We start from the raw sequence: 27,581 nt of genomic DNA, 5'->3' as shown, positions 1-27,581 counted from the left end.
GTGAGCTCAGCCCTCACATTACTGTGTTTGATAATTTACTGGGACTATTACCTAGGAAGGAGGCGTGCTCAAATACCTTGGGACCTCAAATTTCACATTTGGTCAGCCTGCCTTCTTCTGAGGGAGCACATTCCCATGCCTCTGCTCTCAGTGAAGAACCCAGGGTGCTGATCAGAAAAGTGACAGGGCAGTCATGAATGCTCTTATGGCTGTTACTTTTTCCCTTTTGGTTGCTCTGGAACCTGTGAACTGCCAGACAGGTAACACATTTTATTTGACTACTTTGTGAGCTTGATACTGATTAGCAGTAGATTTTCTATCTGGATTTAGTAAATGGCACTTTTTTCTTTTACATTCTATATCTAGACACTTTCCTAGGTTATGTTCAGGGTTTTTTTTTAATTTTAATTTTTAATGCTAAAATTAACACTATATAGAACTAACACTGATATGATGTTGCTTAATGCTAGAAGTGATTATTTACAAATATGTTTCATAACTCCTTTTAATGGCCTCAGGCCTGCCTGTTCCTTCCTTTGTTGAGCAGATATCTACATTTTTAAAAGTCTGATGGCATATTTCCATCTAATCACAGGTGTTCATTAATATTTGGCTCTTTATTTGTCTGAATTTATACATACTTGTGTAGTTTATGTGTACACACACACACATATATGGCTTCCCTGCTTTTGGAAAATATGCAGATCTTCTTCCTTCAACACTGAACTTCCTCCAGCCATCTTCCAGACCTAAAATATTATATCCAGGTGTTCTGGAGTGCAAACCAACACTATGTCCTTTCATGGGGTTCAATTATTCCAAAACCATTGCCATTGAACTCACTTACTTTGATGAAGTGACCACAGGATTGTACCCCTAATGTGTATTTTAATTTTACTAATTAGCAATCAGTGATTGTTTATGGCAGGACGAAATGAGACTATGGCAACAAGTTCCACTTACAAATCTGGGACAATTGGACGATTTCATTCTATTCTCTTTAACTGTAGCAATGTAAGAAATAGTCTGAAGCTGATTATAAGCACAATCCTATTTCTGGTGAGTGGTGCAAAGTCCATCAGAAACATTAATTGAAAAAAATATATTGTGCAAGATTATGAAGTTTCATTAACTCAGATAAATACCAGGAAATTTTTATTATTTAATATGGCCTTAAGTGTTACAACATTTTGGATAGGGCAAAGCCCCCTTAAAGAGTAACCATGAAATTCCCAAGCAACTCAACACAGAGAAAGATGTGATGGTGTAATGCAGAGGTGTCAAACTCATTTGTTATGAGGGCCGAATCTGGCATAAAAGAAACCTTGTCGGGCCGGGCCACGGTAGGCTGGGCCATGTGTGCGCATATTTAAGATTAGGTAGCAGAGATATAAACTTTTTAAAGGACACAGAAAAACACAGTTAAAGATTAAAAAAATAGAATAAAACATGTTTAAAACATTAGCACTCGTTGGTCTTAAAGGTGCTTTTTTTTGTTTTTTCCCCATAAGATCCAGGGAACTGGGCAAAGGAAGCTCTGGGTCTTTCCTTCCTTCCCCAGGGGACCAGGAGGGGGAGGAGCCTCAGTCAACAGAAGGAAGAGAGGCTTGGCTCAGTAGCTCTGCTGTGCGATTGAGAGAACTTGGCAAAGCAAGTTCTGCCTCACCCCCCTTCTTCCCCCAGGGAGGAGCCTCAGCCTATGGAGAAGATAGAAGTTTTGCTCTGTAGCTCCTGAGTGATTGAGAAAGCCTTGCACAGCAAGCTGTGATGCAGAAGGAAGCAAGAGAGAGGGAGAAGGAAACAGATGACAGCAAGTTGTTTGGGGGCAGGGCTGTAGCCAGGATTTCATGTTTGATGGGGCCCACAACAGGAATTGTTGTTTGGGGGGGGCGAGGGGCCACCTGGCATGGTGGCCCTGGGCTCTCGGCACTGTAAGCTGCCTTGAGTTTCACATGCTAACTCTCTTTCACCAGGGCAGTCACTGTAGCTCCACTCCCCCACCTCTTTCTTATGTGCCCCTCTCTCAGAGAGACAAAGACCTCTTGACTCTCCCCATCCCCTTTGCTCTGCATGCTGTGTTAGGGAAGGGGAGAAAAAAAAAGCAAAAAGACCAACAGCAATGGTACTACTTGTTCAGAGTGGCGGTGGGCAAAGGGAGCCCTGCAATGGAGGGGCCATACAATTGAATGGGTTTTTTTAAAAAAAGGATGGGCCTGCCCCCCCCCCAGCCCCACTGTAGCTATGGGCCTTCTTGGGGGCCTGATAGGAGTCTTCCGGGGGCCCGATTCAGCCCTGAGCTGCATGTTTGACACCCCTGGTTGAAATTCTTTTTCTGTAGCTAAATCTTTGAGGATTAATTATGCAACTTCTCTCTTACATCTGTGCCACAATGTTATTCTTCTCATTGAACATGCTGGGCTTTGGAGGATAGAGTCAATTGCAAAAGTCATTTCCTTGGTGTCCCAACATACCCATTTTTACCTATTGCATAGTCCTTCCCATGTTCAGCTTAGTCACATGCAGATGGAACCAAGGGACTGACCTGCCAGGCCTTCTCTTTTAAACTTACCTCTGAAAAAGAGGAGACAAGGCTGGATGTATGGAACCAACAAGCATTAATAGCAAAGGCTTGGCACATGCATGGCTCTTTTAGGCATGGTTTGCACCCAATATTGCTTTTCTCATTCATCTCACACTGGCATATGCATCCAATATTGTTTAGTCACCCCAAAACTCTTAAAACACTTTGTTGTTGCATTCATGTGAAGGAGTTTGTCTATTGGTGAAGTTCATACAATTTTAGTGATTTTGAACATGGAGTCCAAAGCATTGAAAATAACCTGATTGCTTTATTCAGTTACCAGGCCTTTGCAAAATAATGTGGCTAGTTGTTTTTTTTTAATCATCACCATTTTATCATCAGCCATTGAAAGTGGGTTCAGTGATTGTTTATGGCAGGGTGGAATGAAACAACAAGCTCCACTTACACAAATTCTTTGGAATGAGTACATAGAGCCCATATGTCTACACGTGTATATATATGCTCTTTTAATCAAGAGAAGTGGGCTATATATGCATACATGTGTAATTATCATCTCTTTGGATGAAGGCAGTGAACAGTGCAGCAATCACGTTGCGAGAACACAAATAATAGTTCAATTAGTAAAATTAAAATTATTAAAATATACAGATTACAAATTAAAAAACATTCAGGTTTAAAATGCAATATTTTTTTTAGAAAAACCCACAGGATCAGCACATTCCCAGTCAAATTTGTTGGAACAGTCAAACAAAAGCTCTCTGGAATAAGATTGCTTTTTTTGCCTTTCTCAGTGTAGTGAGTAAAGGTACCCTCCTCACCTACTTTAGATTCTTCACAGTTACCTTAAAAAGAACTCTTCTCCAATCCATGTGCACTGCTCCGTGATTGGATTTCCAGTTATACCAATGTTTCTGATGAGCAAGAAAGAAACAATGAAGCAAAAAGTTGCCAGTAAACATTTCAGCCAAAGATTTTCCCAGACTGCTGGTTGCCACAGTGCTTGCTTTGTGATTTAGCACTGAACTGGAAATGCAGGAAGTAGTATGACAGAGAAGAGTTACAAGACAGCACATGTTTTTTAATTCACAGTACTCCTATAGCCTATCATTGGACAGGACTTTGCAACTCATGGTGACCCTGGCAGCTCCCCAGCAGGGGCCAACAGAGTCTGTCTGCCTTTCAAGTGTACAAAAATTAGTTAAGGGTAGATGTGTTGATCTGCAGTAGAACAGTTAGATTCGAGTCCAGCAGCACCTTAGAGAACAATAAGAGTTTTAGGGTGTCAGCTTCCGAGAGTCTGAAAAAGGGGGGGGTTGGCTCTCAAAGGCTTACAGCCTGAAACTCTTTTTGTTCTGTAAGGTACTACTGAACTAGGATTTAAGTTTACTAAAAAGCATGACTCATTGCACTCCTTTGCCTCTAGTCTCCCCAGCTAATGCTGGTTTAGCTAATGAACAGGACTGCCACTCATACCTTAAAGTACTCTGTTGTGTCTTGCTATGCAATCCGGAAGTACTGCACAGCGAATGCTACAGAGGTGACCAGAGGAAGTCCATGGTCACTGAATGTAGCGCGCGAAACTACTCTGCCAATTAAGATCTGTGGCGGGAATTTTAACTGGCCAGGATTGGACCTGGCCAGTCCGAGGGTTGTTCCGGGTTTTGTATATAAAGCGAGACCCGGCCCACGTTTTGCCCTCTTGTGATGTACCAGCTAATAAAGTATGTTGCCTTCAACACGTCTCGTCACTGAGTACATTACACTGGCGACGAGGATGGGATCTAGCTAGGTAACTCCCCAAGCGGGAAGTCGATGACCTGGCTGGAGACGACGAAGGCACGAAGCCGCAAGAGACAGAAGCGCCCGCTGCCACCATGGTGAACCCGAGTGTAACAACGGACCACCTTGCTGAGTTCGACCCAACCAACCCCGAGAGGTGGGAGACCTACATGGAGTGGGTCGAATGCTACCTACGTGCAAACCTGATTACAGATGACAGCCGCATGAGAGACGTACTCCTGAGCATCTGCGGGAAGGCCACCTTCGAGATCGTCAAAGGTCTCTCGGCCCCTGCGAAGCTCACCGAGAGAACGTTTGGGGAGATCATCAGACTCCTCACCGGGCATTTCTTGCCCCAGCCTTCCATCATCGCCCGCCGATTTCTCTTCCACAAGAGAGATCAAGGGCCAGGAGAAATGGCTGCCATAAACCTGGCTGCTCTCCGCCAGATTGCAGGGAACTGTGGTTTTGACAAGCAGGAGGAAGCCTTGAGAGACCGATTCGTCTGGGGCCTCCGAGACGAAAGGCTGCAGCAAAAGCTCTTCACAAAGGAGGAGCTCACCCTTCAACAAGCTTTCAACGAAGCAACCGCGTTCGAGAGAGCCACCAAAGCGTACAACTACCCGAGAGGAGAAGCAGTCCACCAGGAAGAGATGGCACCTGGCGACCCAGAGGATGAAGAGGCATTCCAGCTCCACCGCCAACAAGGAATGGGCCCGAGAGCCCCCACGCGGCAACGAGCAACAGGGGGACTGGCAAATAGCAAGTGTGCCAGCTGTGGCGACCCCCACGAGAGACGGGACTGCCCCTATCGCAACATGGACTGCAGGAACTGCGGGAAGGTGGGCCACATAGCGCAGGCTTGCTGGGCTAAGGCCAATTGCAGACAACAGACCGCTCACCATGATTCGACCGATGCTCATAAGACAGCATCGACCAGCCTGCAGGTAATGAACTTGCCCCTCACCGCCCCCGACAAGGTCAGACTGTCGGTCATAATCGAGGGCGCTCCATGCCAAATGGAGGTGGACTCGGGCTCCTCCATCTCCATAATTTCGGAGGAGACCCTAAGAAAACTGCCCCCGTCGCCGGCTCCAATTGAGACCAGCTGATTTTATACTGCGGGACTTTCAGAAAAACCCCGTACACATCTTGGGTTGGGCCAAGGTATGGGTAGAGAGACAGAGCTTCAGGGGACCACTGGACATTCTAGTGGTAAAGCGCCAGCTCACCACATTACTGGGACTGGCTTGGTTTCAACCGCTAGGTATTCAATTAGTGGGGGTGCAGCAGATACAAACGACCAACTTCGAGAACGTGTGCCGGGAATTCCCCGAAGTTTTTGATGGGTCCCTGGGGAGTTACAAGGGGCCGCCCATCACCTTACCCCTCGATCCCCTCGTTAGACCAATCAGACTGAAGGCCAGGTGAGTTCCATTCGCTCTAAAATCTAAAATAGAAGTGGAGCTGGACCGACTCACGGCCTAGGGGGTTCTAGAACCAGTGTCCTATGCGGCCTGGGAAACACCCATAGTCACACCAGTGAAGCTGAACGAGGATGTGCGAATATGCGCTGACTACAAGTGCACTATAAATAAGGCGCTCTAGGACAATCCCTACCCCATTTCGGTGGTCAGCCACATCCTGGCAGCCTTAGCAGACTCTAAGATTTTTGGGAAACTGGACCTGGCCCAAGCATACCAGCAACTTCTGGTAGAAGCCAAGACAGCAGAAGCTCAGACCATTGTGACCCACAGGGGAGCTTTTAGGGTACAGCGGCTGCAATTTGGGGTTAGTGTAGCTCCGAGGATCTTTCAGAGCATAATGGACTCTCTCTTCAAAGGAATCCCTGGAGTGCAACCGTTTTTCGATGATGTTCTGGTCACAGCCCCGGACGCGGAGGAGTTCAGCAGCTGCCTGAGAGAGAGGCTTCCAGGCGGCGGGTCTAAAAGTAAAGAAGGAAAAATGTTCACTAGGGGTGCCGAGGGTGGAGTTCTTGGGTTTTGCAGTAGATGCCATGGGAATTCACCCAACGGAGGACAAGACCAGGGCGATAGTCCACGCCCCGCCTCCCATGTGCAAGGCGAAGCTACAAAGTTTCTTGGGGTTATTAAATTTTTATCATTCGTTCTTGCCCCACAAAGCGGCCATCGCGGAAACCCTCCACAGGCTGCTCGATAAACAAGCCCCGTGGGTTTGGGGAAAGCAGCAGGCCGCCGCCTTTCAGGCAGTCAAAGACCTCCTTGTTTCCTATGTGGTGCTCCACCATTTCGACGAGGCCCTGCCACTGATTTTGGCTTGTGATGCTTCCCCGTACAGAGTGGGTGCTGTTCTGGGGCACCAACTCCCGGACAGGAGGGAGGTTCCTGTGGCCTACTGTTCGAGAACCCTGACCCCCGCAGAGCTCAACTACGCTCAGATCGACAAGGAGGCTTTGGCAATCGTGGCGGGCGTTCACAAATTCAATGACTATCTATATGGTAGGCGTTTCACGATTGCCACGGACCATAAGGCGCTCCTGGGCCTCCTCGCCCCAGACCGTCAGACCCTGCAAATTTTGTCACAGCATGTCCTGAGGTGGAACCAGTTTCTGAACTCGTACACATACACCCTGATGCACCATCCGGGCAAAGCCATGGGGCACGCTGATGCCCTTAGCCACCTGCCGCTTCCCTCGACAGACCCATATCCCGCTCCTGCCCACCATGTGATACTTCTGGAGTCTTTGCCCGAGTGTCCCCTCCATGCCGCTGAGGTGGCTTGGGCCACAGGCAAGGACTGTATACTCGCACGAGTTTTGGACTGGGTGGGAAGGGGGTGGCCCACGGGCAAAATGGACATGGAATTCAGGGCATTCACATCGCGCAGAGACGAGTTGTCCACATACAAGGGGTGCATACTCTGGGGTAGCAGAGTGGTGGTCCCTCCCTCCCCAATGCGGAAGCAAGTGTTAGAAGCTTTACATGAAACACACCCGGGGATAGTGAGGATGAAAGCCCTGGCACGCAGTTACGAATGGTGGCCGGGTATGGACGACGAGATAGAGGGGTGAGTGAGAAGGTGCCAACCCTGCCAGGAATCCTGGCCCGATCCGCCGAGCACCCCCATCCACCACTGGAAGTCCAACCGTAGGCCGTGGTCCCGGCTCCTCTTAGCTTTTGCAGGGCCATACCAGGGCCAAATATTATTTATCCTGGTCGATGCATATACTAAGTGGTTAGAGGTGATCCCCGTAGCTTCCACCTCCACAGCAGCAGCAGTCAGAGCCCTGCGAAGGGCCTTTTGCACACACGAAATCCCCAATACCCTGGTCACAGACAATGGGACCGCTTTCACCTCCCGGGAATTCCGGGAGTTTGTTAATAGGTACCTCATCCAGCACATTCAATCTGCCCCCCTCCATCCGGCCACCAACGGCAAGGCAGAGCGCATGGTGTGCACCACCAAAGAGGCCCTGGGTCGCATTGTACAGGGGGACTGGGACCACCGCCTGGCAGCCTTCTTATTTCATAACAGAATTACCGTCAACCCCATCACCGGGTCAAGCCCCGCCGAACTACTAATGGGGAGGAAATTGATCACCAAGTTAGACAGGCTACATCCAGACAGGGCCACCGACGTCCGCAGTTCCCCCGAAGTCAGGGAAGCGGCGCGGGGATTCTTTCGGGGGGACCCGGTCTACGCAAAGAATTTCGCAAGCGGCCCGGAGTGGGTTGCCGGCCAGGTGCTTCGGGTGATGGGGTCCCGCTCCTATGAGGTCTCGTCCAAAGGAGGTTAGATCCTAAGGAAGCACATAGACCAGCTGCTCCGCCGCACCTTGCCGGAAGAACCAACAGCGAGTGGGGAAGCGGCGAGCGGGGGAGAGCTAACAACAAAACCCCCGGAAACAGCCCCGCAGGCGCCGATCCTACTGACGATGTGAGCGGAAGAGCAAACCAGTGGGGGGCACGACCCACCCAGACTGGCGGTTCCGGAACCGTGACTAGAGTCGGACAGCCATCCGCTGGTGTCAAGTCCCTGAGAAGAAACCCCCTCACGGCGGCCGCTCCAACGCCCCAAATAACCCAGGGCACAGGCCTACTTGAAGGACTATGTGTCTTGAACTAGGGGGGGAGGAGTGTTGTGTCTTGCTATGCAATCCGGAAGTACTGCACAGTGAACGCTACAGAGGTGACCAGAGGAAGTTCCTGGTCACTGGATGTAGTGCGCGAAACTACTCCGCCAGTTAAGATCTGTGGTGGGATTGGACCTGGCCAGTCCGAGGGTTGTTCCGGGTTTTGTATATAAAGCGGGACCTGACCTGCGTTTCGCCCTCTTGTGATGTACCAGCTAATAAAGTATGTTGCCTTCAACACGTCTTATCACTGAGTACATTACAACTCAAATTGAATGGAACATGAGAGAGTCTCAGCTACTCTCCCTCCATCCTTTCGTTTCCATTCTCCTTGACAGGCAGCATGGTGCAGTGCTTAAGAGTGGTTTACTAGTCTGGAGTATTGGATTTGCATGAAGCCTGCTGGTTGATGCTGGGCCAGTCACAGTTCTCTCAGAATTCTCTCTGCCCCACCTACCTCACAAGGTGCCTGTTGTGGGGAGAGAAAGGGAAGGCAATTGTAAGCTGCTTTGAGATTCCCTAAGGTGAAGAAAAGTGGGATATAAAAACCTGCTCTTCTTCACCTACAGTAGGAATGTATAAACACAAGACTAGGGCAAACTATTTCATACAGAGGAAAAGAGTAGGCAAAAGGAATAGGGGAGTTGGGAGGGAGGTCCCCTGACAACCTGCTTTTCAGCTTGATCTTGGCCAGGACTTCAAAAGGTAAATTCTTGTTCTCTGGTTTGTAAACTGTTAAGTCTTTGAAGGGGTAGCCATCTCCCCTGCCAGGACTGTGCTGAATTTTAATGAGGTTTAATTTTCAATGTGTGAAAGCCAGGAAACTTTGCGGGTGGAGCCAGGAGCCAGGGTGTGACAAGCACAATTGAACTCTGAAGTGAGTTCTGGCAATCACATTTAAAGGGACTGCACACCTTTTAAATGCCTTCCCTGCGTTTCGAAATAATGAAGGATAGGGGCACTTTCTTTTTGAGGTTCATAGAATTGGATGCCCTGGATGTTTTGAGGAGAGACACAAGATGCTATGCTGAAAAACTGGTGCCTTTACCCCAAAAAACAGGGGCCCCCCATAGCCCCAGTTACCCATGGATCAATTCTCCATTATATCCTATTGGAATCAGTCTTTATAGGGTATAATGGAGTGCCCAGGAGACATTTCTCTCCAGCCCCTCGCTTTCTGATGGCCCTGAAGCAGGGGGAGGGCTTCCAAATTGGGGGATCCCCTGCCCTCAACTGGGGATGATGACCCTAAATTTGACTCAACTCAGCACTAATTTTCACCCCTTTCTGTTATGCCATATTTTACATCATGTTTTTAAATGCTGACTCATACAGCAATATCAAAGGAAGAGGAAGTGGACTTTATTTTCCTTAGGTAGAGGACCAAAGTTAGAATGGAACACCTTCAGGGCACTATTCTAATTTCTAGGGTTTCTGAAATTGATTTTTTTATTAGAGCAATATTTCTGTCTTGCATTGCTGCTTATTAACGTACAGTGGTTCTACTGTTGTAAGGCCATACATTCTGGCATCTCTCAGTTGTTCTCTGGTGTACTTCTGGCAACAAACAGCGCAACACAAATAATACCAGATTCCATAATGGATTATCCATGAATGTTAATTAAATTGAATTTTGTGGAAATGATTTCTGAGCCAATGTGCATAGGATTGGACTGCAAGGTCCCATATGGGTCCAGGCAAATGGTGTTCTTGCCAAGTAACTTTCTCATGATGAAATGATTACCTAAAGGTGAAATATACTTAAAATACACTAATGGTAAGCATTAGATTAATATGAAAGTCTTCCATCATATGACTCTCTAAGGAACAGTTCTAACAAATAGTAATGAAATTGATTGATCATTTTATTGCCCATATCCAGCCTGTAGTTTTAATTTTGCAACTGTGGTTACAAAATTTTAATTTGAATTCCAATGAATGTTTGTCATTCTGGCATTGGCAGACTTTCCTCAGAAAGGAATGCAGTTCTTAGAAGGCTTTTAATGCTTTTCAAAGAAACTGATGCAGCAGCAGTTCTTTTGAACAGAACAGCTTATCTTTTCATCACTCATGGCATCTCAACATTCCTGACAAGCAGGGGTCATTTTGTAGAAAAATAGGTGGTGGAGCTCATCCAGGGATTGTTATGCATCTGCACCTACTATTAAATGGACAAGGTGGGAAGGAGGAGGTGGAACTCTCAGAAAGGTTCAGGAGCTGTGCTCCTGTGAGCTCCCACTGAATTCGAGGCCTGCTGACAGGGAGATCCAATATGGCAGAAGTGTCTCTTGCTCCATATTTAACTGTCATACATCAGTCAAGAGCACAGGAGTATTTCCAGACAGTTAACAATGCTTCTATATGGCACAATTAGGGTTCTCAAGACATGACCAACTAGGTTTCTGCTGGGCTTTTTCTAAAATAAATAAATAAATAAAGCCCTGCATCATGCAGTGCTGCTTCCCTCCTGGGCTTGCCCCTAAGTTGGCCTAAACTGATTCAAGGACTCTGGTTTAAGTAGTTCACAGACATACTATCCGTTAGCTGGGAAGCTGGTTCGATTACATTGGGGGGGGGGAGGTGTTAGTCTTTTGTGCCCCCCCCCCAGTTCTATAGAATTGCTTTCCCCCCCAAACTGGGCTTGCTATTCCTGCAAACCAAGTGAGGATTCCCACACTGTTTTCAAATGTGTGTGTGAGGAGGGGCAGAAGTTAGCCTTGCTTAGAGTCCAGATAGTTTAGGGCAAGGGTGTCAAACATACAACTCAGGGGCTGAATTGGCCCCCCGAAGGGCTCCTTTCAGGCTCCCGAGAAGGCTCATAGCTACAGTGGGGCTTGGGGGGCAGCCCCAACCTTTAAAAAAAACATTCAATTGTATGGCCCCTCCATTGCAGGGCCCCCAATCTGTTCCCTTTCTCACCACCACTCTGAACAAGTAGTACCATTGCTGTTGGTCTTTTTGCTTTTCTCTCTCCCCTTCCCTAACACAGCATGCAGAGCAAAGGGGGTGGGGAGAGTTAAGAGGTCTTTGTCCCTCTGAGAGAGGGGCACATAAGAAAGAGGTAGGGGAGTGGAGCTGCAGTGACTGCCCTGGTGAAGGAGGGTTAGCTTATGAAACTCAAGGCAGCTTGCAGTGCTGAGAGCCCATGGCCACCATGCCAGGTGGCCTCTCGCCCCCCCCCCCAACCAACAATTCCTGCCGTGGGCCCCATCAAACATGAAATCCTGGCTACAGCCCTGCCCCCCGGGGCAACTTGCTGTCATCTGTTTCCTTCTCTCTCTCTCTTGCTTCCCTTTGCAGCTTGTTTTGCAAGGCTTTCTCAATCACTCAGGAGCTACAGAGCAAAACCTCTGTTTTCTCCATTGACTGAGACTCCTCTCTTGAGGAAGAAGGGGGGTGAGGCAGAGCTTGCTTTGCCAAGTTCTCTCAATGGCACAGCAGAGCTACTAAGCCAAGCCCCTCTTCCTTCTATTGACTGAGGCTCCTCCTGCTCCTGGTCCCCTGGAGAAAGAAGGAAAGAACCAGAGCTTCCTTTGCCCAGTTCTCTGGATCCCATGGAAAAAATACAAAGAAAGCACCTTTAAGACCACTGAGTGGTAATGTTTAAGCATATTTTATTTAATTTTTTAAAATCTTTAATTGTGTTTTTCTGTGTCCTTTATAAAGTTTACATCTCTGCTACCTAATCTTCAATATGCACACACATGGCCCAGCCTGATGTGGTCCAGCCCAACAAGGTTTCATTTATGCCAGATTCAACCCTCATAAGAAATGATTTCAACACCCCTGGTTTAGGGCCAGCCTGTGTGTCAGCTAACCAAGTGGACAAGTGGGAAGAGGGATGTAGGTCTCCTACTTCCATGATTTTCAGGTCTACTACTTGCATTAATTTGATTAGCACCAAAAGAAAAATACATTTCTTGTACTTGGTAAATATACTTGCCCCCATCTTGTTAAAGCTTATGTAGCTGTCTGCCCCGAAAGGCGGCAGGGGGGGGGAGCTAAATAAAAATTCTGCATCTTAACAGCAGGTGATTCACTATTGATACTAGGTAGAGAGCTGATTTAATTTCAGGGTAATTAAAATAATTTGCATAATTTAAAATAATTAAACATTCTGGGAATATTGCATTATCTCTATAAACAAAATCCAGATATTAAAAATGGGGTTTTCACCTACTGAGATAAACTTCCAAGTTTTGGGAAGGGGAATTTCTATTGGGGAAAATGGTGCGTTTGGAAGGGGTTAACATCCTTTTTGGGTTCCATGGTCTAATCCAAACTGGGTCCTACCTTTGGCTACTTTTTATTGTTATGGTACATGCTTCGAGAAAACTAATCACAAGTCCCCAGTTTAACATGTAGTTTGGCCCTCAGATGCCACTTCTGAGAATATTATTTAGCAGATACAACATTCTGCCTTTACATTTTAAAAATCATGGGCTTATTTTAGAGTTCTTTTTCAGGAATGACGCCATGATAAGGAAATTCAGCAGGTGATGCTTTTTCTGTCCCTTTAGCTCTATGTTGGCAAACACTTCCTTCACTAGTTTTGTTTTATCAAAACATAATGCTTTGTCATACAAACAACTTGCTATGCATACCTTTCATTCTCTTCTTTTTGTTTGTTGCCTATGGTTATCTCTGACTGTCAGTTCCCAGGGTGATTCTGCACAGTCACTTCCCCTGGAGCATGCTGACAAAGTAATTCGGAGTTTGGAAAAAGTTCCCCACATGCTGATCCAGAACAGGGTTTTGATCTGGGTTCTGCAAAGCTTCTTGCAGGTTTTCTAAACTCCTCTTTTTGCAGGTGTTTCTGTTTTGATCCGGCTGTCAAATCCTTTTTTTTTTTAATTAAAAAAAATCCCTCATTTGTGTAACAATTTTGCTCAATGCAACTGCAAAAAACTGCTGTGCCGTGGCTATAACCAACACTCAGATATGCACAAGCACACACACAACACACACTGTTTCATTTTTTTAAAAAGTAGGTGATTTGTGTTGGGATGCAATTTTTAGCACTGCTGCACTTCCAACTCTTCTTCCCGGCTCCCAGGCTGCCTTCCCTGCAGAGGGAGCACACTGTCTTTTCCCTCCACCCGAGTCTTGGGAGGGGAAAGGGGCACAGGGCTCTTCTGCCTGGCTCCCAGGCTGTGATGCTTTTTTCCTCTGCCTGAGTGTCGGGCGGGGAAAGGGGCAGCTGGGCTGCTCTACCTCGCTCCAAGGTTGTCTTCCCTGAAAGAGGAGGCAGCCTTGGAGCAAGGCAGTTCTCCTCCAAGCCCAGCTAGGAAGGAGAGCTCACATTGGTGTGCCATCCTGCTGCTCTTAACTTCCTGCATCTGCGACCCAGAAAGCTAAGAGCAGCAGGGCAGGTGGAGGGAGTGCCCAGCAGTGCCCTGTAGGCATCAGGAGGGGGGTGGAAAGAGACGGGAGGCTTGTGGTGTTAGACAGTAACACAGGCAAGAAGGGGAGACGGTCCCAACTCTCTTACCCCCATCTCTCTGCTCTTCCTCCTTCCCGCACTCTCTGCAAGAGAAACCTTCTCTCCCCACTCTTTTTAGCATAACATTTAATGGAGAGCAGCATTCCCCACGGACTTTATTATCTTCTATTTCTTCAGTTTTCAAAAGTTTTATTAGTTTCAGAAAAAAATGGGGAATAGGCATAAAGGAAAAAGAAAGGTAAAAGCACAATACATTCTGAACTTATCTTGCATAAAATACTTTCAAAAAACACAAGTATGATTCTACAGTATTTTCTTTACAGAAATTGTCCCATATAATTTTGTCTAAATTGTATATAATCCATTATAAAATTTTATAGTATAAGTCTTTTGTTATTATCTAATAATTTTGACAATTCTAGTAAAGGTAAATTTTATAATATAAAATACAGGAAAAAAGCAAAAAGAAATCAGTTCACACCAGAGAATCTTAAGAGTCTTGAGTATCCAACCAAGCATACAATTTCATCCAATATATTCTTGCTTCTTCTTTAGATTTCCCAGCCATCAGCTGGGATAGAAATTCCAGCTCTGCTGTCTCTAGATCTTTTCCCATTAAGTCCATTTTTGTGGGAATTTCCTGCGATTTCCATCTCTGTGCCAGAAGGATCCTAGCTGCTGTGATAAAGTTTGATAAAGTGTGCCAACAAATGTCTCATCTCCTTAGAGTAATCCTCAGGAAATATGTTCAATAAAAACAGTTCTGGTTTGAAATGGATCTGAGTCTTCATGATCTTCTGTAACATTTCATGCACCATTTTCTTTCACCATCTCACACATCCACCACATATGGTAAAAGGTGCCAATCTGTTTAGTACTTTTCCAACATTTGTTAGACTCATTGGTATAGATCTTACACAATTTCTGTGGGGTCAAGTGCCATCTATAAAACATCTTGTAAAGATTTTCTTTGAAAGCTACTGACCTAGTTAATTTAACATTAAGCTTCCACAATTTCTCCCATTCTTCTAATGTAATATTATAACCAAAAATTTTTGCCCATTGAACCATACAGTCCTTTGCAACTTCATCTTGTGTCTTCATTTGAAGTAAGTATGCATATAGTTTGGAGATTAACTTTTCTTGTGGACCCAAAAGAATTTTGTCAAATAAGTATTGTTCTGTATTAAAGCCTGTCGCCTTGTCTTTAGCATATCTAGATTCAACTTGCATTCTCAGCCACCAATTCATTTTAATGTCCATATTTTCCAATTCTTCTTTAGTTTTCAATTGATTATCTTTTCCCAGCAAATCATCATACCTATAGTTGTGGTTTGATTTTAAAAGATTTGGATATGTAAATGCTTCTACTGGTGAAACCCATCTTGGAATTTTTTGGTAAATTCTAGTCTTTAACCATGATCATGTCAGATACAAGGATTTTCGAAACCAGTGATTCTTAAAATAGGAGTGGCCTTCAAGTCTTTGATACCACAAATATGCATGCCATTCCATAGCCAAATCATGTCCTTCTAACAACAATTGTCTCCTGTCATTCAACAATATCCAATTGCTTATCCAAAGAAGTGCAGATGCTTTATAGTATAATTGCCAATCTGGAAGGCCCATACTTGCTCTTAATTTAGAGTCCTGCAATGTCTTTAGTTTAATTCTAGGTTTTTTGCCTTGCCACACATATTTAGCAACCATCTTGTTTATTTCTTGAAAAAATCCACTATTTAAAAATATTGGGATAGTTTGAAACAAAAATAATAACCTTGGTAAAATATTCATCTTTATTAAGGCTATTCTTCCCATTAAAGATAAATTCAAATCATGCCATTTTTCCAAGTCTTTTTTAATTTCTTTAAGTAGTTTGGCATAATTATCTGTTTTTAAGTTGCTGCACCTGTTTGAAATAACAACACCTAGATATTTAATCCTTTTTTCATACAAAAATCCTGATTTTTGCCGGAAGGATTGAATTTGTTCCATCGTCATATTCTTTGTCAAAAATTTTGTTTTGTGATAATTAATCTAGTATAAAAACTAAGTAGTCAGCAAAGGCTCTGAGTTTATATCGTTCATCTTTTATCACAGCTCCCTTTATACTTGCATCTTCCCTTATTTGATTGTTCAATACCTCTAAAGATAAAATAAAAAGTAGAGGGGACAGTGGACAGCCTTGTCTTGTACCTTTTTGAATTCTAATTACATATGTTAGTTCTCATTCACTGTCACCCTTGCCTTTTGTGAGGAGTATATTGCTTCTACTACTCTCAAACAATTTCCACCACATTCCATGCCTTTCAGTTGCTGTAACATAAAATGCCAACGAACATTGTCAAAAGCCTTCTCAGCATCTAAACAAATTAAAGCCAATTGCTTCTCTGGATGATTCTCATAATATTTCAAAATATTACAAACTCTTCTGACATTGTCTTTCAAATATTGTTTAGGAAGGAATCCTGCTTGATCATAGTGTATTATAGATTGCAAAACTTTCTTCAAATGTTGTGCAAATATTGCTGCAAAAATTTTATAATCCACATTTAAAAGAGAAATTGGACGATAGTTTTTAATATCTTTCAAATCATTATTTTCTTTCGGAATCAAAGATATTGTAGTTTCTTGCCATGAAACTGGAATTTGGCCCTCCTCTTGAATCTTTTCAATAAGGCGTTTGAATGGTAAAAGTAGAGACTCTTCGTAAGCTTTGTAAAATTCTGCAGGTAATCCGTCTGGACCTGGAGCTTTACCATTCTTTTGGGATGTCATTGGCCGTTTTCCCACTGAGCTTACCTCGGAGTGACGTCCCTCTTCACCGCGCAGCGTCTGCGCGGATTTTCCACCAAGTGCTCTGAGGCTGCTCCGAGTAACCAAGTAGAGTCGTGGCTTTTGCGTCACTAACCTAAACTGGTTTTTAGCGGTTTCCATTTGCGACGCAAAAGGTCGGGAACTTCCTGGTTCCTCGGAGCTGTTGGTGGGAAATCCGCGCAGACGCTGCGCGGTGAAGAGGGATGTCGCTCCAAGGTAAGCTCAGTGGGAAAACAGCCATTGCCTCTCCAAGTTCCCTTATTGTTATTGGCTCATTCAAAAGTTTTTGTTGAAGTTGCTTTCTTTCTACCTGTCCCTCCCTCCCTACTCCATTTATTTTCCTTCCTTCCTTCCTTCCTTCCTTCCTTCCTTCCTTCCTTCCTTCCTTCCTTCCTTCCTTCCTTCCTTCCTTCCTTCCTTCCTTCCTTCCTTCCTTCCTTCCTATCTTGTGGCTCTCATACGTTCATGTCTTGCAGCTCTCAAACATCTGACATTTATTCTGTGTGGCTCATGTTAACCAAATCTGGCCTCCCCTGCTCTATATAGATGTCAAGATGCCAAGGAGAACAGAACTCCTATGCCTTTAATAGTTATACAACAAGTATTTGGAAGGGGTAACAGTACAGGTTGTCTTTCAGGGGTGAGAAAAGCCTTTACTTACAGAGAATCTCTCTTCCAGAGCTTTTTTTTTTTTTGTAGAAAAAGCTCAGCAGGAACTCATATGCATATTTGGCAACACCCCTGACATCACCATTGTTTCACACAGGGCTTTTTTTGCAGAAAAAGCCCAGCAGGAACTTATTTGCATATTTGCAAAGTCAGCTGGAACTGTGTTCCTGTGAGTTCCTGCTCAAATAAAAGCCCAGCTATGCTATATTATGGATACAAGAGTCTGGTCTTTAGTTGCATCTGGTCACACATATGCTACAGTTTTTAGAATCATAGAGTTGGATGAGAACCTATTGGATGGGGTTTTGGACTAGGCAAATACTGTGCTAAGCCATTCCCTTTCTGTACAGTGTGTTCGTGTCAAAGACAGTATGCTCTCACTCCTAAGGACAGGCAAGATGCAAAATGGCATGTGAAAACTTTGGACAGGTTTGCTTCTGTTAGCTTAGTCCAGCATTAACCAAGGCTGAACAATTGTTGTCCTGCTGCCCTTTTAGAAGTCTGACCCTTTTCTGTTGGAATTCTGCAAATGTAGCAAGAAATACTTGAAGCACAAGGGAGAGTTCATATGCCAGTTTCTGCCTTTCTCTTATCTGGCATCATAATACCATGGGCCCATGGCTGGTTGTTCACTGCTAACATGCTGCAACCACAGACCCTAAGTCCTGCTGTGTGTGTGCAGAAGCAGACAGATGCACATGAACTCCTGGTTGTGTTCTATGGGGGGCTGAAGTGCATGTCCGAGTGGGGTTGAAAGGGGAAAAAAGGATGTGCCAGAAACGGAGTGGAACAATCATACCACTCATGTGTTTTCATGGTGTGCCAGGCAATCAAACACCCGGAAACCCATCATGGAAGCACTTCACCACTGTAATTTGCTGGTGGCTATTTAAGCCATGTGGAAGTCATTTTAGTGTGAGGTAGGGATGAGTGGGGCATGGGACCCAGATGTTCACATTTGATCTGGAGAGGTGATGGCTATATTGAGCCAAATTGTTTGTGTGATCATACCCTAAGATAGGGCAATTAAAAGATAAATTTAAAATAATATCACTATTGCAAAATAATGAAAATGGATGCAAATGCCCTAACTGTAGATATTTAACACTTGAGACTGAGACTGAAGTCACATGTGCATTTATTTAGTTAGTGTGTTTTTATCCTGCCTCTGAGGAGCTCAGGGAAGGATAGAATTTTCTTCTCCACCATTTTATCCTTACAACAACCCCACAACGTTGGTTAGGCTGAGAGAGAGAGAGAGAGAGTAGCCCAAAGCCCTGCTGTTAGTTTCATGGCAAACAGGAATTTGAATCCAAACCTGCCTGCTCCTCATCCTAGTCCAGCACCCAACTGGCTGTCTTTGCAAAGCACAAGAAGGTTGACTGGATTATATATCAGTCCTAGGGTAAAGTTGGAAGACACATGAAGCTAACAAAGGTCTGGGTCTGGTCACTGCCTGGGAACACTATGTATGCCCCCTTGAATTCTGTGTCATAATAAATGCTAGAGATAAACAAAATAGTATCTCAGTGTGTGGGTATAAACACATTTCAACCACCTTTCTGTTTTTCATATATGCCCACCAAAAATGTGAGAGGTGTTAAAAAGCACCTAGTGGCACCCTGACCTGAATAGCCTGATCTTGTCAGATCTCATAAGCTAAGCAGGGTCAACTCTGGCTAGTACTTGGATGGGAGTCCTGTCAGCTTAGAAAACTAGGGCATCTATGCATACTTATCACATTTTCTAGAACAAGGATGGTATCAGGATTAAAATCACAGAAAGACTGGATGCCTCGCTTGGAATTTACAGAAGCAACTGTTTCATGTTGCACAATAGACTCAGATGGGTAGCCATGTTGGTCTGAGGCAACAGAAAAAAAATTGAGTCCAGTGGCACCTTTAAGACCAACAAAGTTTAATTCTACGTATAAGCTTTTGTGTACACATACACACATTCAGATACATACCTCATTGTTACATAATAGTAAGGCTAGCTGTGATTAGCAACTTCTCTTCAGTGGGTGGGTGGTTCCTACATGACCTTATGAGTAACTGCCCCAAACCAACCACATTATGGGCACTCTTGGTGCCTCTTTCCTAGAACAGAAAATGACGAACCTTTGTCTCATCCTGAAAAGAAAAGAAAACTATATTTATGAAGCTGTAATCTGTTGCTAATTATGATGGTGTTGTGAAGAGGATTATGGAAATCATGAGCACAAATAGGCCTGTCAAAAGGGCTAATGTACTCAACCCTGAGTACACTACTGAAACAGAAATGAGCAGTACTGGGGGGGGGGGGGGGACCTTGACTTTCCTGAATTTTAATTTCAGATTTTGAATATTCAGTCAATTTAAAGCTCTGGTTGCCCAGGATTAGACTAAATTGACACATGCCACTAGGTGATTTTTTAAAATATATTTTATATGTGTTTCTGTCTGTCTGCACCTGGAAATCATGGTGACTTTGACTCCCATCCAAGTACTAGCCAGAGTTGACCCTGCTTAGCTTATGAGATCTGACAAGATCAGGCTATCCAGGTCAGCTGTACTGTTTCTTTCTATTTAACATTCCTTAAGTACTAGCAGTAAGCTCAGCACTGAACACAAGTAGGGATCCCCTCTCTCCAAAGATTTTACTCTCTTGGGGTTTAGTACATTGGAAGGTAGAAGTAGATTAGCTTCTTTATCTATTTCTTTTTTATTTTTGACAGTTCGGGGAACACTTCAACCATGGTTGCAGGGTCTCATTGCACTGATGGTGTTCTTGGCATTGACAGGGATTGCCTTTATTGTCCATAAATTCTGGTGCCAGGATAAAGAGTAAGTATTGTCTTTCCTTTTCTCCAGTCTTACAAAGAATGTTGATGCAACTGTTCTGCTCCTCCTTCCCCATCAATAATTTGCTGGTGGTCTAGGATTTGGCATAGAAGCAATGACCAAAAATACACATGGCCTGTTCTTTTCTCAATCATGTTGTATGGGACCTATTGACTTGGGAAAATGATATTGTTTTGCTATGTGTTCTGAGTTGAGGCAACAGTCCTAAGCCAAAATATTGACTAAAAACATTCCGATCTCAGTTTCTGAGACAGTAATGATGACAGAGTTGTGAAACAAAATCTGAATGGAAATGGAAGTCTGTTAGTATTTTAATGGCACAAGTGGAATATCAGGCCATAATACACAAATTTTATGTATTATGAAACCAATGGGTTAGATCTAACTAGATTTTCTGCTGTCAAAAAAGGAGAGGTGTCCTTTGACCACTATGCCAGGGATCATGGACCTGCATGGACAAAAGCTAAATAGGACAGGAATTGTTGTAAGGATGAATATTTGGCATGATTGAACAAAAAAACCTGACTGGATCCAACCCATAATGAAATTATTTTCCTTTTTGACAAAAATAGAATGCCACCACAAATTTTGCATCAAATAATTTTGCTGACACACACATGAACAATCTGTCATTAAACAGATACTAATATTTCTATCCAGATTTATACCTTTTAAGGTCATTGAAGTCAATTGGCTTAATAGGATGTTACTCTGCTTAACAGTGTACTGTAAAAAAATGACATTTAACACTTTTTCTGAAACAGCAATTCTTCAGCCAGTTTACACTTCTTGCAATCTATCATAAGGGTCAAGTGGATACAAATGAGAGGTCATAAATGTGAATTTTGTTGGGCTTCATTCAGATGGTAACTATGGTTGAACCAGAATTGTGTGAGTCCTATAATTCTTTGGGGTCTTTTTTCTGCTAGATCAGTGTCTAACGAAAATGACAAGAAACTGCAACAAGATTTTATGTAGTGGTCAAATGAGACATGAATGGTATCTTCCATATATTTGCATCACACACAAAATCCATCTTCTTGAGGTTTTCTAATTTTTTTTCTAATGTATTACTTTTCATAGGACAGATCCAGAGGTCTTCAAGAGGGGAAACAAGGGAGACATGGCCATTCCCAATGGTACAGAAGGAAATTATTCTACAACTGCTGCAAATTTCAGGTCAGGATCCTTTCCTAACACAGTAAAAACATTAACATAAAGCAAATTATACATCATAGGGCACTTTCTGAGAAAGACTATTTCAGACTAACCTTTGAGAGCCTTCATTTGTTTCGTCTTATTTACTTTGACTGATTTTCTGCCTGTTTCCAGTGCCTTGTAACCTGACTTGACTGTGTAGAAAACGTGTATGTATGTTTAGGGAATGTTATGTTCTCCTCGGGAACATGCCTGAGGTTCCTTTTACACAACAATGTAATAAAACGTAACTTGGCTGTCTGATCAGTCTTGCAGAACCCAGGTGGTGTCAGGGCATACCAAATAGCCTGGCTGGGAAGAAAGATGGCTGGGCCAAGAGGCATGCAAGGATGCCATTTAGAGAGCTGGGCCTGCGCTGATGGTGCACAACATTTAAAGATGGCTCAGAGAAGGCTATGGCAGGAGAGCAAGGAGGCTGGCCATCTCTGAGGCAGGAAAGCCTTGAGAGGAGATGGAGGCAGAGGGGGAGGAAGAAAAGGAGGGGACAAGGTCATGAAGGCACAGGGTAGGCATGGAGACATGAGAGGAACACTGAGGAAAAGGCAGTGAAGGGAGTGGTGCACCAATGGGAAGGCCAAGGAAAACCCCAATGGACTGACCCTACTTAAAAAGACCAGAACCTGGTCTGAGGCCATTGGCACAGGTCACAGCAAGATTAAAAGTTATAAATTAAAATCCTGCATTAAAAACAACAACAACCAGAGAATTAAAAAAAAATAATGAGCCAGCTTAAAATGAATTTAACCATTTTGGAGCTAACTATTTTTAAAAGACCAACCCCTTGATTAAAAGCTTGGGTAAACAACCTACAGCAGTATGTAGATTGGGAACTACCAGAAGTTCAAGCTGGGTTTTGGAGAGGTAGAGGAACTAGAGACCAAATTGCAAACATTTGCTGGATTATGGAGAAAGCATGGGAGTATCAGAAAAATGTCTATTTCTGCTTCATTGACTATGCTAAAGCCTTTGATTGTGTGGATCACAACAAACTGTGGCAAGTCCTTAAAGAGATGGGAGTACCAGACCACCTCACATGTCTCATGAGAAACCTGTATAAGGCTCAAGAAGCAACTGTCAGAACGGGATATGGAGCAACTGATTGGTTTAGAATACGAAAGGGGGTTTGACAAGGATGTATATTGTCACCCAGTTTATTTAATTTATATGCAGAATGCTGGCCTGGATGAAGCACAAACTGGAATTAAGATCACTGATGAACTGAGTTCATTAATGCGCAAAATAGCTTGAGGAGAATTATAGAGGGCTCCTATTGTATGGCTAAACTTTGGGCCAAAGTTCATTTCACACAAGAGGGATTGCATATATAAAGGTTCAACCATTTCAAAGGCCTTTTCTAGATCTAACACTAACAAGCAAGTATCAGAAACATTATGAATATGGCAAAAGGAGATTACATTGATTAATTTTTGAATATTATCTGTGATGTCCCTATTCGGGATAAAATCTGTTTGCTCAATGGATATATATACACTTATGATCTTATTCAGTCATTGAATCAGAACAGAGGTGAATAATTTATAATTGCAATTCAGGATCCCTATCAGGTTTAGGAAAAACCACAACTTTAGCAGTCAACCAAGAGGGTGGAGGGGAACCCGAGTCTAATATGTAATTGAAGAGGACTAACAAACAGGGAGAAAGTACATTACGCAGAGCTTTATAATATTCAGGAGTGAAGCCATCAAGGCCTGGAGCCTTATTAAGTTTCAGGAATTTAATAACAAGTTCTAGTTCCTGTTCAACATTGGGACAGTCAAGAAGGCTTGTTCCTGTAGTCTTAATTCCCAGGCAGGAACATATGGGAGAAGATGGTCCTTCAGGTACTCTGGTCCCAAGCCATATAGGGCTTTAAAGGATAAAATCAACATCTTGAGTTGGGCTTGGGAGTAGATTGGTAGCCAGTGATTGCTGTAGTAATGGGATCATATGCTCCCAGTTGCTGGCCCTGATCAGCATTCTGCATTTCCTGCAGGTTCTGAACACTCTTCAAGGGTAGCCCCAGGTACAGCACATTGCAGTAGTCCAGACTAGATGTAACTAAGGCACGAGTTGCTGTGGTGAGATCTGACTGAGCTTGGAACACGCACAGCTAATGCAACAGTGAAAGCTGGGCAAAAGATTCCAAGCCACTGCAGGCTTATGATTTTCTGAGGTGACTGCTGTGTCAAGCAGTACTCCCATACTGAGAACCTGGCTTTTCAAGGAGAGTATAACCCCATTCAAGACAGGAGAGATCTTGCATCCCAGGTCTTCCTTTCTACTAGCCCAGAGAATTTCTGTCTTGTCAGGATCAAGTTTCACTTTGTTCACCCTCATCCAGCCCATTTTGACTCCAAACACCAATTCAGAACATCATCAGCATTCACAGATTTTTTAATTAGGTGGAAAAGGAATGTGGAGTTGGGTATAATCTTCATATTGGTGACTCTGCAGCCCATACCTCCTATTGCAAACAAGACATTTTCTTGTCACAAATTATGCTTCTCATATAACCAATTCACTTGTAAAGTAGTTGAAGCTAACATACGAATCTACCGTTGTTTCAGACATCAAACTCCAGTGGACTGGAGGGTCAAATCCCTGACTTATTTTTTCACCTAAAACCACTACTGGTTTTGAATGCAGTAGGAACTAGTGGTAACACCAATGGTTAGCTTCTAAAGATATTCTTCATGATCTCACCCTAATGTACTGTACATTCATATCTGATGCCAAAAACCTATAACAAGCACCACTCTCATGCAACTGACATCATCCTGTATCTTCAACTTGCAGGTTCCCATCATTTGAGCTTGTCAAGGGACCCCAATCCAAGATCCCTTGGATGGGGGCTAGTCAAGCAAGGCAAAACCCCCCACAAAAGGCTGAAGTGTGAGTTCTCATACCCCAATGTGGTACTGTCACAGTCCCTTTCAACTATCCAGATAGCCAAAGACCAAGGGAGAATGTCTCAAGCTCTCCTGGAGCTAAGATCAAGAAAGTCACCCTTGCATGGTAGGACACTTACAAGGCAAGTTTCACAAAACAATTGATTAGGTACCTGAAGCAAATGAGGGCAAAAGTTTGAAGCCTACTGGATTCAGAAACACTAAAAAAAATAAGTAAAGTGATTTAATTTAAAATTGTGCAGAAATAATCAATGAAATAGTAGTGAACAGTGAGGATAAAAATAACAAAGCTAAAAGACTAGCTAAACACATTTACATGCATTGGTTCAAGATCCAGATGTTACCAAAAAGAAGACTGAGTCCAAACCCACACAAAAAGAAATGTCCTTAAGTCAGATGTAATCTACATAAAAGGCAAAACTAGAATGAAAAATCTTTCTTTTATGCCCAAAGACTTGCATAGGTCTGATACTAATTAACCAATCAAATATATTGCATGTGATGTAACTTGACCATCAGTTCTGTTGCTAAGTCAGTGATCTGACCAACCAGATAGGTTTGCCAATTAAACCAAATGCCCTTCTTTGAGTTCAACTGAACAAACACTTTCTCCCACCCATGATCTAAGACACTAACAAGATGGCATGCACCCTCCTAGATTCCTGTGTCCTTGAATATGTGACCAGCACCTTGATTACCTCTCATCTCCCTTATCTGAGTCTTTGAAGTTACAAGTAGTTTGAGCTATGTTTCAGAGAAAGGAACTTCCATCTTTTCTAGGCCTCAGCCTGAACCATTGTTTTGAATTTGAAGAGATCAATTTCTTGACAGAGCCACCTTCTTATCTATTTACCTTCCAATCTCTGCTTGTCTACTAAAACTCTGAACTTTTTCCCACACAGCTTACCGCGGAGCGAAGTGCCTTCTCACCATGCAGCGTCTGCTCGGATTTCCCACCAACTGCTCCGCAGAAGCAGGAAGATCCGCGGCTTTTGCGTCGCTAACGTAAATGTAGCGATTTACATTTGCGACACTTCCTGCTTCCGCGGAGCAGTTGGTGGGAAATCCGAGCAGACGCTGCGCGGTGAGGAGGGACTTTGCTCCGCGGTAAGCTGTGTGGGAAAAAGCTCTGTGTCTGTCAGGTGAAACATCCTGTTATGTAAAGGTGGGATTTTAGCAGGAGCTCCTTTGCATATTAGGCCACACATCCCTGATGTAGCCAATCCTCCAAGAGTTTACAAAAAAGAGTCTTGTAAGCTCTTGAAGGATTGGCTACATCTGGGGTGTGTGGCCTAATATGCAAAGGAGCCCCTGCTAGAATTCCACCCCTGTACTAGAGAAAGGTACTGTGCATTTCACACATGGTATCACATTACCTGCAAATCCTGGCAGTTTCATCACTCTATCTATAGTTCCTGACACCTTTATAGTTAATAGAATGGGATTGCTACAGTTTTGTTCCTCTTCAAACTCTGAAGATCCAGTGTACATAATCCCTTATCTAGATCTTCAGATCCCCCACAGCCAGGTTAAAATGGTGCAAGTGCACACTTCTGGGTGCAGCCAGCACTCATCCTTACCTTGTCCTCCAGGGCCTCTAAGCCTCTCCAAAAAACGCCAGTTACTAACTAGTGGCAAATATCTGAGGCGCTTCCCTGTTGTCTTTCCTGGTCATCTATGTATTTTATTGTATTTTATCGTATAATGTATTTATTGTAATCCTGGCACTTTCCATGTCTGTAAGCTGCCCTGAGCCTGCCTCCGCGGGGAGGGCGGGATATAAATAAATTATTATTATTATTATTATTATTATTATTATTATTATTATTATTATTATTATTATTATTATTATTATTATTATTATTATTATTATCTGAACAGCCAGGGAGCAGCAGAGAAGTGCCTCCCAAGCACATAAGTGGTGTGACCGCTCCTCCAGAGCGCACATAGTCTATCCCTCTTCTGGCAGGGGAACACACACTGTCTGACCACTCTAAGCTGTCCATCAGGGCCGGCACGTGGGAGTCGGTGAACTAGGTGACAGCATCTCCCTCCCTCTGACAGGATCGACTGTGCCCCTTGGCCCCTCCCCCGCCACCGCCCTCCTTCCCCCCTCCCTTTGCGGTGCTGGAAGCTAGCATCATGCTCCACTTCATCCAGTTCCAGGAAGGAGGGGGAGTGAACTCTCCTCCTGCGCGCCCTTCAAAGGCTAAGAAGCCTTCCACAGCCACATTAAAGCTGGTAAGGACCAGCCTCAGTGGCGGCAACTGGGGGGAAGAAGTGCGACCTGCTTGCAGCACCGCGACAGAGGGAGTAAGGATCAGCCTGGGGGGGGCGACGGAGTTTTTGCAAACCTTGGCAAGATGGGGTGGGTGGGGAGCAAGTGTGCTCAGAGCCAGTGGCTCTGAGCACGCCCGCTGCCTTCCCGCTCTTGCCAAGGCTTTGCAAGCCTCAGCAAGGTGTGTGTGTGGGGGTGCCCGGCTCTCTCCTGCTTTAAAGCGGGAGAGGGCTGAGAATAGGGGGGCCCACATGCGCCCTGCACAGCCTGATGATGTCATCATGATGTTGTCAGGCCGCAAGCGCAAGTTTATGAAAAACAGAAAAAGAAGGGGGCAGGGGGCAAATTTCAGCCTGGGGCGCTGGAAACCCCAGTGCCAGGCCTGCTGTCCATGTGTACCCAGCCATTGCGTTCTCCCTCTGATAGTGCCATTGCTTCCAGGCAAACTGATCTCTGCTATCTGGAGACCAACTGTAATTCCAGGAAAACTCCAGACCCCAGCTGAAGCTACAAAATATCAGGGAACAAGGCAAATAGCACAGCCTAAAGCAGGCCCTATCTGAAGGTTGGCAAACCTCAATGGAGAATAGCTGAGATGCTGCAGACCACATAGTGAACACCAGAAAGCCTTGTAAGAGCTTTGACCCTCCTTTATGACAGTTTTCCATTAGCATGACTGCTTACAGTGAAGGGCAGCAGTGTACATAATTCATATATTTGCATCAAATTCCACTTTACAGTCCCTTCAGATCACATAAAAACTGACCTTATTGTTCCTGATATTTCAGATGTGAAGAAGGCCGCCATGTCTATAAAAACACTATTGAAAATGACTGTGGCAACACTATTGAAGTTCTTTCTACTGAAATGTAGCATCACCCCTGGGCATCACTCCTTGATTTTGAAAAAAAGAAGATATCCTCCATGCTACAAACTCCATAGTCCATACATGATGATGCCAACACTTAC

The 27,581-nt window shown here is 44.1% G+C and overlaps 1 protein-coding gene across 1 annotated transcript; it reads left to right on the top strand.

Moving 5' to 3' along the window:
* Window positions 1-36: 36 nt before the first annotated feature.
* PDZK1IP1 (PDZK1 interacting protein 1) lies at window positions 37-27,581 on the top strand. The gene is made up of 4 exons (XM_060233309.1): window positions 37-260; window positions 20,081-20,189; window positions 21,291-21,386; window positions 27,401-27,581. The coding sequence occupies exons 1-4, from the start codon at window positions 194-196 to the stop codon at window positions 27,483-27,485; spliced, it is 357 nt and encodes a 118-aa protein (XP_060089292.1). The 5' UTR covers window positions 37-193; the 3' UTR covers window positions 27,486-27,581.

This window comes from Heteronotia binoei, chromosome 2 (genome assembly GCF_032191835.1).
Source record: "Heteronotia binoei isolate CCM8104 ecotype False Entrance Well chromosome 2, APGP_CSIRO_Hbin_v1, whole genome shotgun sequence".
Taxonomy (NCBI): Eukaryota; Metazoa; Chordata; class Lepidosauria; order Squamata; family Gekkonidae; genus Heteronotia; species Heteronotia binoei.
Note: the sequence above shows the minus strand (reverse complement) of the source record. Positions and strands in the feature narration are given on the sequence as shown.

Excerpts from the sequence above, each read along its gene's own strand:
- PDZK1IP1 (XM_060233309.1), top strand. The coding sequence starts at position 194 with ATGAATGCTCTTATGGCTGTTACTTTTTCCCTTTTGGTTGCTCTGGAA. Across the intron at positions 261-20,080 it reads ACCTGTGAACTGCCAGACAG|TTCGGGGAACACTTCAACCA; the intron begins GTAACACATTTT and ends TATTTTTGACAG. Across the intron at positions 20,190-21,290 it reads TTCTGGTGCCAGGATAAAGA|GACAGATCCAGAGGTCTTCA; the intron begins GTAAGTATTGTC and ends TACTTTTCATAG.